Genomic DNA, 16,781 nt, shown 5'->3' with positions numbered 1-16,781 from the left:
CGAATTTCATGGGTCGTTTGCGTCGTCGCCGGCCGTTTAATAAATCGCTCGCGCCGCGGTCCCGCCGCTGCTGACCCGCGACCCGCCGCAGACCGCGACCGACCGGCCGACCGACCGACCGATCGTCGGGTGGGCGCGCGCTCACTCGACCCGCCGCAGAAACGTAATTAAAATCAAATTAAACCACTCCGGCCGGCCGACCCGAGGATCGGCGCGGGGTGATACGTGTACAACAACCGTCTCCTCCCGCGACTAATTGTGTGTCGTCGGTTGCATTTATATGTATGTATTATTGTTATTATTACACAATAATTCGGTTTCGTACCGTCGAATTCACGTTTACTGTTGCTGTAATCGTATTATTATTATTATTATTGTTATTGTTATTAGGCATATAATAATAATAATATTGTCACGCGAGACTGCGAGCGATCGCGACATACGATTGTCGTGTGCTTCGAATTCGATACACGGCATTAGGCCGCTGTACAGTTATTATTCTAAAAACCAACGGTCGGAACTCTATTTATGTTGTCCAGAAGTGTGCAACCGGAAATAAAACGCAGTTGGTCTTTTGTTTTTGTTTTGTCTTATGTACCACGTGGTGTGGCGTTGCCAGAAGGTAACGAAGAAAAAGTGTTCCTATATTTACTTCAGAGATTGCCTTTGCGGTGAATGTTATATTTTATTCATAATATTTATAGGGATCGGCACTCCCGAGTGAGTGAGAGAGATATATTTTGCAAATGGAAATAAAAATATATTTCGTAGCCGATATAACGTTAATATTATGGTACTGTACACTAGTACGATAACAATAATATACTTTTGTCATTCAGCAGATATTTTTTTTTTTTTTTCGAAAACATTCAAATGTAATCCGAGTGTTAGATTTCTAAGAGTTTGTGATGTTACATAATATTATCATGTAGACTATAGACTTTTCTGCAGATTATCTATTGATTTTTACGTTTACAATATTTGTATAAATCATCGATACATGTATAATAATATGGACCCATTTTTTTTTTTATTATTATAGATTTGTACGTATTGAAATAAGGGGTGTAGATATTTAGAAAAAAATATGACCCCACTATTAATCATAATTTATTTTCATTAAAAATCCTTTCAATGATATTGAAATAATGAACGATGATTTAATTTATAATTTAATTTGTGTAAAATGCAAGATAAAATTACCACAAATAAAATAGAAGTGATTTTCGTTGAACAAGTGCTGATGACAGAACAATTGACATAAAAACCAACAGTTGGGCTTTTGCACCTATAGTGTACTACCTCAAATCACATTACAAAAAAAAAAAAAAAATATTATTCACACAATAAAACAACGAAATAATGTCATAGTGTTGTCTGGCCAAATTAATTGAATAATTGAGTAGTTAAGCTGATAAAATAAAAAAAAATTCAAAATAATGCATTTGTGTAGGTACGTTTATTTTATTGAATATTCATGAGCTATTTCATTAACCTCAATACAGTTTGTCGGGGAAAAATGAATATATTATTATAAATATTGATGTCGCTAAGGCTAACCCTCCTGAAAAAAAAATGTATAGAAATATTTCAAGTTTTCATACAATTAACTCTAAGCTTGGCGATCTCATTTTTTATCACGCAATGGCAAAGGTAACAAAAAACTCATTGTTAGTTTGGAAAACAACTCTCACATATCCACTGTAAGAGGTTATCATACCACCAACAATTTATTTCTTCTTGTCTGTATAGTAGATACCTATTCAGAATAATTGTTAGATGTGGAAAAAAAGCTATTATATAGAAATTTAATTCTATATTTAAACGTTTATGAGCGTATTATAGTGTATAACCAAATAAATAATAAGACAGTAAGTTAAAAAATCGTTTTTAGTTGTAATTATATTGAGTTTGTTTGAATAAGAGATAGATAACTAACAACAATTCAACTATTTATATGTATTTATAGAAATAAAAATAGAGTTTAACAAACAAAAACATTCATTATTTCAATTTAAACGTTTAAAACTTAATATTATATATTCTCGTAAACAATGTATACAACAGTATTCTATATCAAACGTATTTAAAAGTTGGAGGCGTAGTTGGTATGTATTTGATTAAAGTTCAGCGAAGTGGTCAGATTCGTGGAGTGACAAATTTCAAACGCAATTGAGGTAAAAGCTAGCTTACGACGCAAATATCTGAAAGGCCATTTGTTTAGTCTGATTTTAGGATTTAAAGTAGATCACAGACACACAGACATACACGCAAACACTTACATCACTAAGAAAGGGTCAAAGAAGACTAAAATCAATAACAATGAAGAAAATGTAGTCGTTTTTATACAAAAATATATTTAAATATAATATGTAGTTCATATTTACTTAAAAATGATAAATTACTATTATTTTAACATTGAAATTAGCATATTATATTACGTAATATATCTATTAAAAAAATTTTTTGCCCACGCATTATTTTTTCATTATTATAATCAATAATTGAAAAAATAAATAAAAGCTCACGAATATGTTTAGTTTAAATTTGTATAGACCAATAATTAATGACAAACTATCAAAAAATAACAACACCCAATTTGTTAAATTAAAAAATAATAATATTAGGGTAAGTACTAACGTTACATCGGCATAGTATTAAGTTTATTTGATTATTATTGAATTAATGTTGAGCTAATTATATAGGTAAATACATTATATTATATCATAATACAATATAATTAATATATAAATTAATTAAAACAAAATTTAATGAATGATAATTTGTCAAAAATAATTATTCCAGAATGAATTAAATATATATTTAACATTATACCTATACGTGGAAGTCAATTTTTAAGAAAAAATTTCAGTGGATAATATGTACCTACAAGTTAAAAGAATTGTTTTCCGAAATACCTACGTAGTTCTATTTGAGCACTAAAATTATTTTTATTCTTATCATGATATTGTTAAATTAAAATAATAATAATAATAATAATAATCTACATATACGAAATGCTTGAGGGTGGATTTTCCTCTATTATATCCGGTGTATATGGTATATCGGTGGTTTTTGGAATTCGGAAACAAATAAAGAAGCTTGCCAACGAACATGGGAGGACACAAGGTCTGGGAAGAAAAAAATCGTTTCAAAGAAAATGACCCTTATAATAACAATAACACAGACTGAAAATGTCCAAGGGTGGTTGACGGTGCGGTGGCGGGTGTATATAATATCTCCTTTTGGTCCGGGACTTTGACAGGGTGAAATTATTACGGGGAGGCGTATCCCCGGGGGTCGGGTATCGGACGGTCGTACCCCTACAAGTCCCTCGCACGTGGTAGACGATATACCGTGAGGGATACGGCCATCCCTTCTCCCTTAATATTATACACGTATACACATACCAGGGGGTACTAAACGTCAACCAGCAATAAATCTAAAAACGACGACAAGATAAACGCATTAGTAATACAAAGTGGCCGGGTCCCTGGCATTGGGCTCGGTCAGGAAATTAACAAGGAATAACCAGCCCTCCGCGGAACCAGGCTGTAGATAAATACATTTCCGGGACATTAACTAAATTCGAAAGTTTTAAATGAACTTGTGCATATAATGCACTTCATAAGACACTATATATAGACTTATGTTCGTGTACGGTGTTTCTATCATGCGCATGATGGATGTCTCAGTAAATTAAATGTGAGTGTTGGAAAATCACTTTACCACGTGTATTGCTATTGTCACTGTAAATCACGACGCGGAAAATGTCCCTTTAAACTTTTTTGCACGTCTTCGGGCGTCGGTACGTGACTTTCAATTTAGCCTTAATGCGGCGCGTAATAGTCATTTTTCAATATATCAGTCTACGGTACCTACCACAACTCAAAAGTGAATCATCTTTTTGAGCGAATGGAGATATTGTGTTGCACCTACAAGGTTAAAGTGTAAAGTAACAAAAAAGTTATGTTTTTCGTTCAAGGTATTTCAACTTAATATGTTTAGTATATTTTTTTTTATGAACTACTTTTATTATACTTAAAAAAAAAAAAGAAAAGTAGTTTTATTACACATTTCTACAAACATCTTAAAAAATACCATAAGTGTGTAATTACATTTTGATTTAATTATAAATTACAACACAAGGTGACATAAAACCTCGTGATCACGCGTTATAGATGACAAAATTCAAAAATTTAAATTACATACTCAACATTGTTATACTTTAGTTGGTCTTTAAATTAAATATTCATATTAGGTATATAAAATCAAATGATTCATTTTTTTTTTTATTAAATCTTATTAAATGATCTACTTAAATTTATATTTTGTGAATATTAAAGACTATATTATACAACTATATGGACTCGACATAGCAAAGGCAAATAATAATTGCATGATAAATCATTTTACTCAGGGAAAGACCAAACTTTATAGTTTAAAATTACGAAGATATTTATTGGGATTGCGTTTTGGGGTTGAGTTGAGGCTACATGATGCTTTCCAAGCACGTACTTATATGGAAGGGGCAACACGTATTTACCTGGAAAATCGACGCACAACATCTCCTCCCTTAGTTGTTCGCAACTTTAGTTCGAACATGCAAACACATTTTGAATAAGTTGAATTTTGTTTAAAAAGAATAAAGGAAATATTCGACACAAGAATTCTAAAAATACACATTTGAATTATTTTGGAAGACTATACCAGGAAAATATTATAATAACAATATATTACCATAATGTTGATGTGTACATTTCTCCGTAGGTATTTTTTGACGATACTTCTTTTTTTTTTTTTAATCCCAAAATGAAAATACCATTATTTACATTTATTATTATTTAACTTTATATGTAGACGAATCGATAATATATATATGTATAGTGTATATAATTTTTTATTTTATAAAATTCTTAAACTTTATGATACTCAAAACACAAAGAATTTAAGTGTCTAAACTCATTAATTCAAAAAGTTTTTGAAAATATTATCTTTGCATAATTTTACGACAAAATAACATTTTTGAAAGGAAAATTATATTTATTACAATTTTTTAAGTTTTTTACTGTTTTTAATGACAGCATATATATTTTTTAGTTTCATATTCCGAGGCATACATTTTTTTCAGAGTTTTACATTAAATCATATATAAAAATAAAATATCAAACGAGTCTTTAATAAGGTATAAGTCTATAAAGTTTAGATCAGCGAAGTACCTAATGGAAGAATATAACTTTTTGGTTTAGTCCCATGCCACTATTATAATTCACTCATCTATATTTAAAATCAGTGTTTCTCAACCTGTGTCACTGGATAAGTTGAAATATGTTGCAAAGTACTTACATTAAATAACACAAAATTTTTGATTAACAAGTTATGAGAAGAAAGAGAGAATACGGATGGAGACAATTCCAAACAGAAAAAAACTATACACTTACATTAAATGCTTCATCAAGTTTTAATGAAAAATTAGAAAATCTTTCTAAAAAATGTATAGTATAGTTATTATATAGTTTTCCAAAGAATATGAAATTTAAAATGTGTGTTGTTATTCAAAAAAGCAAAAAATTACATAAATAATTGTTGAATATGTAATTATTTTTTTTGATGATATAGGTTTTTTAAACTATTGATAAATGTTATTAGAATACGAATGACGTATTGCGACTCAACAATAACAAAATTTATTTAAATCGAATGCATGGATATCATTCAACTTATCGGTTATATTTAAGCCAACATTGATGGTGAATAAAGTACACGAAGGTTATTTCTATTTATTTTATATTTTTTAAACCCATTTTTGATGACGCTGTGCGGGTTAAACGTCCGAGGGTGTAGTGATGAAGAATGGAAGGTAGAGTAGGAGAAATCATAAACCACGTTCGCTTGGCTTAGAATACTAAACGGGGCAAAGACATTAAAAACTCTGGGCGTCGTTAAATATTTGGGTCCCACGACTAAGACGATGACCGGTTACATAGCGGCAGTAGTGAAACAGGGAGATTATAGTAAAACATTAAAAATATATACACGCTGGAAGTGATCATTTACAGTGGTCGTTTTCCTGGACAAATGGATATAAAAATGACTTTAGATAGCGCCGGCAATGAATTGAATTGTCCCACTCCTTTGTAGTTGTATCTCACTCTCTCTTTCAGTCTCCCTCTGTACACACCCCTGTCAAGAATAACGTAGGTAAAGTCAATGGCAGCCGAGATATGAGAAGAGCGTACACTTTGTATTCACTGTTCATTCGCGATATCTGGAGACCCGGACAGAAGTCCTCGAAGTTTCGTAAAATAATTTCCTGCATCGATTGTTATTGCTCCTTATCCTACTGATACACATCCACCGGAGAACTCTGATGGAACAGTGGGGCGTAAAGAAATCCACGTAGAAATAATGACTCTATAGCTGGCATATTCGATTTATGTTGTTATCATGGTTAGGGAGAAAATGGCAGTACGACGCGTGGCGCGTTTCTTTTTCGTCTTTCCCTTTAAACACGACTTCAGACTATATATATATATATATATAATGTGCTATCGTGTCTGGTTCGTTTATTATTATTTTCTTGCTTCTAGCCGGAAGCTGTTTTAAACAACCCCTCCAAGATGGATTAGCTACGGGGGCTCGTGGAAGGAGAGTAAACATGATATTTAAGCTTCACTATCAAAGGACAATGTTTATACTGGTTTGTATTCTTGAAACGAGTGGGTGGGGTATATGAAAAAAAAATGGGTATATATAATATACAACCTTATTTAATCGTTTGCCACGCCATATTTTATTAACAGATCCTGCGCGTCTTAGACAATCTTATTGTAAGCGAGCAATTTATTTTTATGTAGATATTCAGCATTTTATAATTCGACAACTTTGAAGTTTGGAAATCTACATTAAACCGTTTGGTCATAATGGTTATAAAAGTTTCAATTAAAGGTAATACCTAACCTAACCTAACCTATACTAAAAATATTTATCGATTATATTTAAATTAATCAATTCATATAAATTATTTTTTTCCGAAAACTATTAATTTATGTATAATAATAATATTACGAGTATATTATAAACTGTCTTATATTCCAAGAAATACTAAAAAAATTAATTTTATTGTTCATCAATTTATTATTTTACATTATTGTTACTGTTGTGATGTTGATAGATTACATTTATTAGAAAATAATACAAATTGTTAATTATTAACTATAAAACGAGTATTATTATTTTATATTGATTCTGTTATACCTGCACAAGCCAGAATAAAAAGTCTGCTTAGTTAATTCTATTGTTATGCCCAGGGGGTTTTTTTTATGAGTTTTTGGAGTGGTGCTACACTATATACACTATTTATAACGACAATATTAATTAAAAACTTCTTAAGATATTTTACTTTTTATTATATATTTGTTTATCGATTTTACTGCAATATATATTTATAAGCCGATTAATTTTAATAACAATAACTATATGGTGGCTTGGTGAGGCGTAGTCGTACGCTCAATCTGCGGAAACGCAATGAGCGTACGTACCGGCCGCAGTTGCAAGCTCCCGGATTGGTGACCGCCCAGGATTTTTAGCTACATATCCTTGCCACACATACACAAACACGTGTTGTTTTTTTTAACCCTACCTACTTAAAAACCTAAAATCATTTATCAGTTATTTGTATACAGTGCAATCAGTGCATGTTAGATAACATAATAAGTTGAATATTATACTGAAGTAAATAAGTAATCGTACCCGTGTCTTACCGGAGGGTTTTCATGTTTATATTTTCATATCATTAAAATAATATACAAAATACCTAATAGTAATTTGGATGGACTGTTCCAAGAACGTAGTTGTTAGTATACATGCTCAATAATATATTACTATCGAATATACAATTTTAATTTGGTCCCTCGCTGTATTAGATATGAATTCATAAAACCAAATGGATACATAAGAAAATATATCTATTAATAAATAATAACGTTATTATAATATGTCTTTTTATTTATATTTGCGTATTCCATAGAATGATACATTAAAAACGGAGAGAGGGAACTGTTTTATCGTTATTTTTATTTGTCCTCTAGGGGATGCAAAACTTTTATAAAATGCCAAAGTGTAATCGGACAAGACTTAAAAAATATATTAGGAATATTTTCTGACAGTTTTATACAAAATTAAAGCTTATTTTAATACGAACATCGTTAAAAATGCAATCAAATAAATTTTAATAATAACGGTACAATATATTCAACGATAGTTAAATAAACATGCACTATTGCACTAGTTAAACTAAGTTTATATTATTTTATCCTTTTAACATATTAAAAAAAAAATTAATAGTTCGTAATCAAGTATATTGATAAATTGTAACCAGCTTTGACTGATAGATTTTAAGTAAGTTTTATGATGAAAATTTACTAATTTAATTTATGAGAGTCCATTACTATACTTCGTTTCTTAAAATATGATTTCTAATTAGAACACTTACGGTAGGTAATTATAAAAACCTCAATTACAAAACTATAATTATTCATCATTCAGATACTTGTGTGGTACGTAAAATAATGTATTGCATATTATATTAAGATGCTAGTTGAATTAAATAATAATTCTACCTTCTAGTATAATATCATTCATATTTATATAAAACAATGAACAAGAGATAGCTTATATTTATCAGAGAAGATTGTAGAAAACATTTTCTTCTTCTATTCAAATTTTCAAAATGTTTTTTAACGTTGAGTAAAATATTATGAATCAAGTTTACCTCCTATAGATAAGATTATTTACATACATAGTAAATACAACTGATCCAAGTTATTTATATTTGAAAAAATATTTAAAAACTCATCAGCTTTTATAAATAAAATATAGTATCTGTAAATATTATTGTCCTTCATGTTCTTTTTTTTTCAAACATACTTAATTTAATAGGTATATTATTAGTATATTATTAGAAAGGTATATAAAAATATGCTGTTAAAATAACACAAATACTTATAAATTATTATGCCTATTCGCAGCGATATACTGGCGGTGATACAATATTTGTAGCAATATAATAAATCATGATAAGAATCAACAATGAAAAATATTTGTTGGTTCAACATAAAATATTCAACACCAATCGGTTTTTGGTACAATACGTTGAGGTTTGTATTCAAATGGACGTATCGTGTTGGTCAACCCGAGAGAACATTCAAAATGGAATTGCCGCTGTATTCGAATGACATTAGGCATATGTATATATGTGTAAGTATGTGCATATATGAAATTGGCAAAGGCCATATAATTTTTCTCACGTATAACCAAAGCAACCATATAATAGCAATAATAATAATAATAATAATAATAATAATAATAATAATAATAACAGTTATGTATGTATAAGAAGTCAAGTCGAGTTATGCAGTGCGTGGGTAATATGAAGGGAAAAGGGACGCAATGCGTCTGTTTCGGACCCGCCAATTTTATGTGACTTTTAAAGGGCACGTATATCCATTTCTCTAGCTAGCAAGAAATAGGAAATGCTCCTTTAGACGCAATCATAAAATATATATATAAAGTTGTACGAACAAATTTATTCAAAACGCCCCTCCTTCAGACAACCATCACCGTCGCAGACCAAATACGACGGTAAAAACACGGAAAGTTGTAGGTACGCGCACACGTTTTACATATTGCTAGTCCGATCACACGATAACCTTTTCTAAGTATCATGGTAAAATAATACCAGAGGTTTTATACCACATTTCAAACTCCGCCCTGCACGCCTAACCTAACCAGCAGTCTTCATCGCATGTTTTTATTGTCTTAAATGTAGACAATGGACACAGATGTCGCACTTATACCTTATGCTACTCACGTGCAATTTCCCATCAAAATTTATCAATTTATAAATTCATATTATTTCTCAAAACACGACATTAATCATCATAAATAAAAAATTTGAAAAATTAAATAATTTTTGTTTAAAATACTTGAATCTACGTAGATCCGGATATTATGATACTATTATAGGCGTGTGACACTACTGACACTCGTCATGAATTTAACACTTCACCAATATATATATGTATACATATAAATACGTAGTTTGGAATATTAGTGTTTTATGAAAAATTACCTAAAAATGATGATTGAGAAGAGAAGAGTTATAAACTTATAAAGAAAGCAGGCGATCAAGAAAGATTCTTATATCGATTCTATTTATTTTATATACTGATGGTTTAGGTTACTGACTCAGTTGAAATTTTTGTTTAAACAATAATATTCTATGTTATTATTATGACTATAAGATTCTAATATATTTTAAATATATTTCAAATGCATCTATATGTACTACATTAATAAACATGTATTTCGTAAACTCCAAAATTAATAACTGTTGAAACATTTATGTACCTAGATAGTTTTACGTCAGACATTGCTTAAGTTTACATTTTAGAGAAACTAATACTACGATCGCCTTTGGAAAATGTACCGTTTAAATTACATTTAAAAACCATAAAACACATAGGGTTTCTATAAACTTTTAGAGCACTTGTTTCACTATTAATAAGCAATATAGTATACAATAGTGATAACAGTATAGGATAAATAAAATTTACAATCACTTGTAACACTAATACATTAATTCTTGTTTCGCTCATAATTTAAAACCAGTGTCAAACGTGTAAGTGGATTAAATTATATTTTTTTTCATACTAAAATGCATACAATTCATTATTTTATTATAAACAAATTTAAATATTCTGTACTCTTCAATGCAATTCATCACATTTTTCGATTAACCCTTACGAACTTATGTTAAATCAGAAAATAAATACAGAGAAAATTTAAATTAATCAATAATATATATTTTCAAAATAACGTCCTTATACAAGTTTTGTTAAAGTCAATGTATTATTTGAAAATAAAAATGTTGAAGTATAATATTTTCATATGAAGTTATAAGCGTATTACCCATTTAAATTTGACCAAGTTATTTATGAGTACAATTTTAATAACGCATACTTTCATTCAAAGTGAAATATTTACAACTCAAAGAGTTCTGATGTTATAAAATATGTAGGTATATACAACTACAATGAATTGTTGTGCATTTTCATATTTTACAGAAATTTTATGATTATATTTACAATAAAACGAAAACATTATAAAAAAAAATCGATTTGATGCAGAAATGGGAAAAAAGTCAAACTTCTATTATGCTGCAGACAGTCGGCTGTACAATGCGTGTATCTAAACATATATTTTTTGAACAAATACCGGATAAGCGGACTCGTTATTGTCTATTGGCACATCGTCACAGTCTCAACAGTTCTTCGTAAATACCAATCAATCGTTGATTGGATTGAGCATTTACTATGACAACAATACGAACTCATTGGTGTAGGTACACAAGATTTAGATGAAGGGGGGGATCGAAAATAATTTTATTTTTATTTTTTAGTGTAATAATTTGAGATGTTTAGGTGAGATATTTGAAAATGTTTGTACAGTTTCGAAAATTTCTCAACTTTTCCACTATGAAAAAAAGGTCTGATTTTAAACTTCGATAGAGGTTTTTGGAGCAAATAAGTTGTCACATTTGGGAGTTTAAAATACTTTTCTCAATTCTTTCAAAATAAAATAATCGGGAAAAACCAAAATAAATAAATGAAAATTTGTATAAATTTTTTGGTAACCATGGTTATACCGTCTTCGCTAGAATTAATTTGAAAATTAATTAATTTTAAGTTTGAACAAAAAGCTTAAACGTTTAATACAAAGTTTCTCATAAGTTTTTACTTTAGATATTTAAAAATATTAACAACACATAGACACAATTATTTTTGTAATCAATTTGACAAAACCACTATAAATTTGTAGTTAAGAATATATTAACTATTAATATTAAATTTGTGTAGCTAAAACTTTAAAATTTAATACACGATCTTTCATATAAGTATATTCATACTTTAATCAATAAATTACTAATAGTTTTAGGAAAATTGGTATGCAAATACATTGTTTTTTAAAAAATTAATGTAAGCTACTTTTAATACATATTATTAGTTGGCCATAGGTAATTCGGTAAGATGCATATAAATTTACATGTTGCTTATTAGTTGGCGACGGTTAAAACTCGATAAATTTATATTTGAAAAAAAAGTAATAATAATACGAGCGATGGGGGGAGGGGGGTCATTCTATAGATGCCCCCTATATACGCCAATGTACTTACTATGTTATCATAATTTATAATGCTACAGAGTATGCACGGTGGAAAAAAAACAAAGCAAGCACGTAAATATATAAAATACAATATTAAAACCAGCAGTATTCAATTGGGTAAGTTAGGTAGTGGGACTCGAAAACTTTAAAAAAACAAGCGTAATAATTGATCTTGACCTAACTTGTGGTAGAAGAGGGTGCGTGGTATACCCTAAACTATCAACTATCAAACAAAAATTACGCTAAGAAATCATTTTCATAGATTTCATGCAGTATCATAATAAAAATGAGTTTTATGACTTATTAAATTGAATTTGAATATCATTTTTTTCGAAAAATACTTCGTAAAACAGAACCTATACCATCTCTCATTCTAATGTTAAATAATTAGTTAGGGTTCTCATAAAGTATAAAAAATAGATATAGAAACACCGTCATACTGTACCCACCCTTACAATAATTGTAATATTAATATTACCTTATGACGTATGGTATGTAGGATAATAATATTTAGTCATGCCCGCCGGGTGCTAGTAGATATTTATTCATATTTTAGGGGTTATTAATTTTTACCAACTTGAACACATCATTCGTTTTTTTTTTTTATCATATAGAATATAGTACATATATTGATATATTGCCATATTGTACAATAAAATATCAACAACAATACAAATAAAACATACCTACTATAAATGACTTTGAATAATGATCACCCATAATAGTTCTATACAAAATACCCAAAGATAAACACTTACTAATGACTCCAAAACTTGACTAAAGTATAGAATTCAATTAACTTTCAAATAATTTTTGAATTTCTACAAATCATTCCAATAATACATATTTCTAGTAGTAAAATAATCATATAATTATGTACTCGTCTAACGTGGAAATTTTTTTTTTTTTGAAAGAGGGGGGGCTTGGTTATCATTCTAATGGTCGAAGCACTCGGAGCACTAAGCATAGTATTTCTACCTCTATGTTACTACGATCCATACGGTGAAATGGGACGTGTCGTGCTCGACACTGTATTATTATCATCATCAACAACGTAATAAAAAAATAACTAATATTATATATATATATATCGCAATAAATAAAAAGGCGGTTTACACGTGCAGTAATAACCGTTTGTTTTGCATAATAAAATAATATTGTAATAACGACGACGTCGATGACTTTGCGCGCGACGTTGCCCACGTCGGGGGCCCTTTGCGGGCTAGCGTTCCACATAATAATATTATAGAGGTGCCGTCGCGTGATCGATTCGTCGAACAAAGAAACTCGCACCATCGCCGCCACTGCCGATAATATTATTCTATCCACCCTCTAAATAATGTCTATGGGTGGTATACGTAACAGTAATATGTACGACGACTATAATGCAACTACGGCGTGTACACACAGCACACTCGCGTGTATATTGTACACGGTATACCTATATACGAGTGGTATAATATTATAGCCAGAGCGTTCGAGAAATCCAATCCCTCCGCGGTCGATCCGGTTACACGACAACAAGAAATGTTACACGCGCGCTTACAAAACGCACTTTCCTCCTCCAGGGCCGTCCGCGGCGATGTGCGTGTAAAACACATCTCCGGCACCTGAACCGCGAACGTCTCCCACCCTCGTCGACGCCTCCCCTATTTTCTCCACTCCCCGTCACCGATTCGGACAGATGCACTGCCGCCGCTGTCATTATATTTCAACTCGGTATATACCGCGGTATACTACGCCACGTTATTGCGGTATAAGGTATCGCGGATGCGTCGTCCGTCCCGCGCCCGTGAATCGCTCGCGTCCCAATAACGATATTAACGATATTATTATTATTATAGGTACGATTTTTCCTTTTTTTTCGAACACTCCAACCACCGACGTTTTACATCGTTCACCCGTGCACACCCTCTTTCACACCTTACGTATAAAAGCACCATCGACACGATTTAAATAATAATATAAACGCACGGACACAGTTACCTCGAATTAACGGGTGTTACACCGCCCACAGAAGACGACTTGCACAACACTGCACAGCACACGAACAGCCTTCGAGACTAGATTATCATTATCACGAGGATTATAGAATCACATTTTATATTTTATTATAGGTACCTACAACTGCTCCCGCGTTCCGTGACGAGCGATTTATTTCGTTTTCGAGGATAATCCTATTTCTACAGCGGTAACACGTTGTCATCCTATGTCTGGTTATTAAGTTATACGTTGCTTCTTGCGCATTAGATCGACCGCAATGCCTACAACGTTTAATCCTACATATTATCATATTCTATATTATATTGATTCGATATTTTTTTTATTTTTTTTTTTTTACTACGTACGCTAAATGCGGCGTCGGCGTCACAGGCGTTAAATTTGAATTTAAATGAAACCCAATGCATAGTGTAATTCTTTTACGAATAAATTTCCACGTCAGAAATATATTAATAAAATGCGGTATATAACTTTTTGCCGAGGTTGCAAGGACAAAATTCAAAAGTAATACCGAAATTACGAGGTTTTTTTTTTGGAAAAGAATATTGTAAGTTTTTGAAATATATTCGACAAAATTCAAAAGTTTTTTTATTTTTTTTTCTCCGTTGAATTGCTAAAAAATAGCGTTTTAATATTACTTATTTTACGCACCATTCGTGTGGAAATAAACTTTTAATGACAAGCTGTCGGTGAGAAGCGGTAAATTACCATATTACCTACGGGTGTACCGAGATATCAACAAACAACAGCGATGTCTATTGTTTTCTCTTCATATTTATTCTCTCGATTATATATCTATAGTCTATACCATAATATTATATCCATAAACGAAGAAATATCGAAAACATACCTGGTGGCAATTCTTCAATGGTAATGGCATGTGTTGCCAGTACGAAATACGTCACGTATACGGAGAACAGTCCGTAAAAAGCCGGCGGCATTTTCAATGATCTGTAAAACAAAACAAATCAGTTTCCTTATTTCACTGTTTTTACTTCGTAAAATAAAAGCGTATATTATGTATATATAGGTATCCGCTTTGAACATCATAAAATATAATCTGTCGATTTATTAGGCGTGTAAAGAATACGCCATGATAACATTTTTATAATATGTATAAAATATCATGTAGATACCTACGCACGGTGAACAAGACATTTGTGAATACCCACGTTACATCAGCTGCGTTCGTATTCTATTAACCCCCTGCAATAACTCAGTAATTCAATCGAAGAACATTTTCATAGGAGGAAATTGAACCCGAGACACAATAGCTGTTGCATTGAAATTTATTGTTTTTATTTATATGATTTAAGGGAGCTGACCCAATCGGTACCACTAGCAAATACACGTTGTATATACGCTATAGGGTAATTCACACATGTACATAATATTATGCTATGTATAATTTTTTTATACCACTATAAATATCTATGAAGATTTTTTTTTTAAACAGGCTGAATGCATTTTTTTTTTTTTGGATATATTACACGTTGTTGGTCGATGTTCGATTCTGTCATTATACTGAAGTTGTTTGCTATTCGACCATAAACACATTAAATCATTTAAATGTTTCCGAATAAAAATGTATGGAATAATAGATTTATTGAATTTAGTTTTTATATGTTGATTTTGACCTACTTACATATTATTCATATCTATAACTTATAGACTATAAGTATTCAGATAGATTGTACTATGCGTCAACTGATTTTCTAATATACATATGATATACTATAATATACATATATAGACCTGAAAAATGTATAATTCATAACTTGAGTATCTATACCCTGTCAAACATACAAGTTGTGTAATATTGTGCTTTACCTATATATGAAATGCAGTTCGAATAGTTTACTTTATTAGTCAGATGAACATATTAATATTATGATGAAAATGGAAAATAGTTTTAAATTAGTTTATGACCTACGTCATAGTTATAAGTATTTAATACTTTTTAATTGATATGTATTGTAAAAAGCAAACAAAAAGTTTAAATCAGAGTTTTGAGAGTAAACCTACTACCTATTATATTATATAAACCTGTTATTACCTACCTAGCTTAGAGTAGCTAATGACTTTAATGTATCTATAATAACCAAACATATTATTACTTAATACGCTATTAAACTGACGACTACATTTTTTTTTGTAATAAAAAACAATTTATACACGAAAAAAACTAATATGACGTTACATCGGACAACAATAACATGATATTATTTTTTGTTTGTAAATTCTTTGTTGCCAATTCTATAGAAAAACACGTGTCACATGACGCGTCGAATTGCAGTTGTATAATACTGGTTGGTCGTTTAGGACAGATCATCTGGCGTCTTTTCAAGTCACGTAAGTATACAAGCATACACACAAAGACGCGCACACCACAATTAAGCGTGGCATTAAAAACAATATTTCGAGAGAAGTTTTGCGGTGCAACACGACTGGAGACCACTATATATATAATATTAATTCGAGTGAAAAGGGGAAATCACAATAAAAAAAAATGATAACGAGTGTACGGGCGACGGACCGGAAACAGAGATGGCATA

The 16,781-nt window shown here is 30.6% G+C and overlaps 1 protein-coding gene across 1 annotated transcript in view; it reads right to left on the bottom strand.

The window, feature by feature from the left end:
• Nucleotides 1-16,781, bottom strand: part of Sema2a (Semaphorin 2a) — a 384,224-nt gene that overhangs the window by 161,900 nt on the left and 205,543 nt on the right. Inside the window, exon 5 of the mRNA XM_089225342.1 lies at nucleotides 15,077-15,177. Within this exon, the coding sequence (XP_089081468.1) occupies nucleotides 15,077-15,167 (91 nt within the window). The 5' untranslated portion in view covers nucleotides 15,168-15,177. The remainder of the gene's footprint in view (nucleotides 1-15,076; nucleotides 15,178-16,781) is intronic.

The sequence above is a fragment of the Diuraphis noxia genome, unplaced genomic scaffold, assembly GCF_037042655.1.
Source record: "Diuraphis noxia isolate RWA-SAM2 unplaced genomic scaffold, SU_Dnox_SAM2 contig0004, whole genome shotgun sequence".
Lineage (NCBI taxonomy): Eukaryota > Metazoa > Arthropoda > Insecta > Hemiptera > Aphididae > Diuraphis > Diuraphis noxia.
This window is presented reverse-complemented; position numbering and strand designations above follow the sequence as displayed.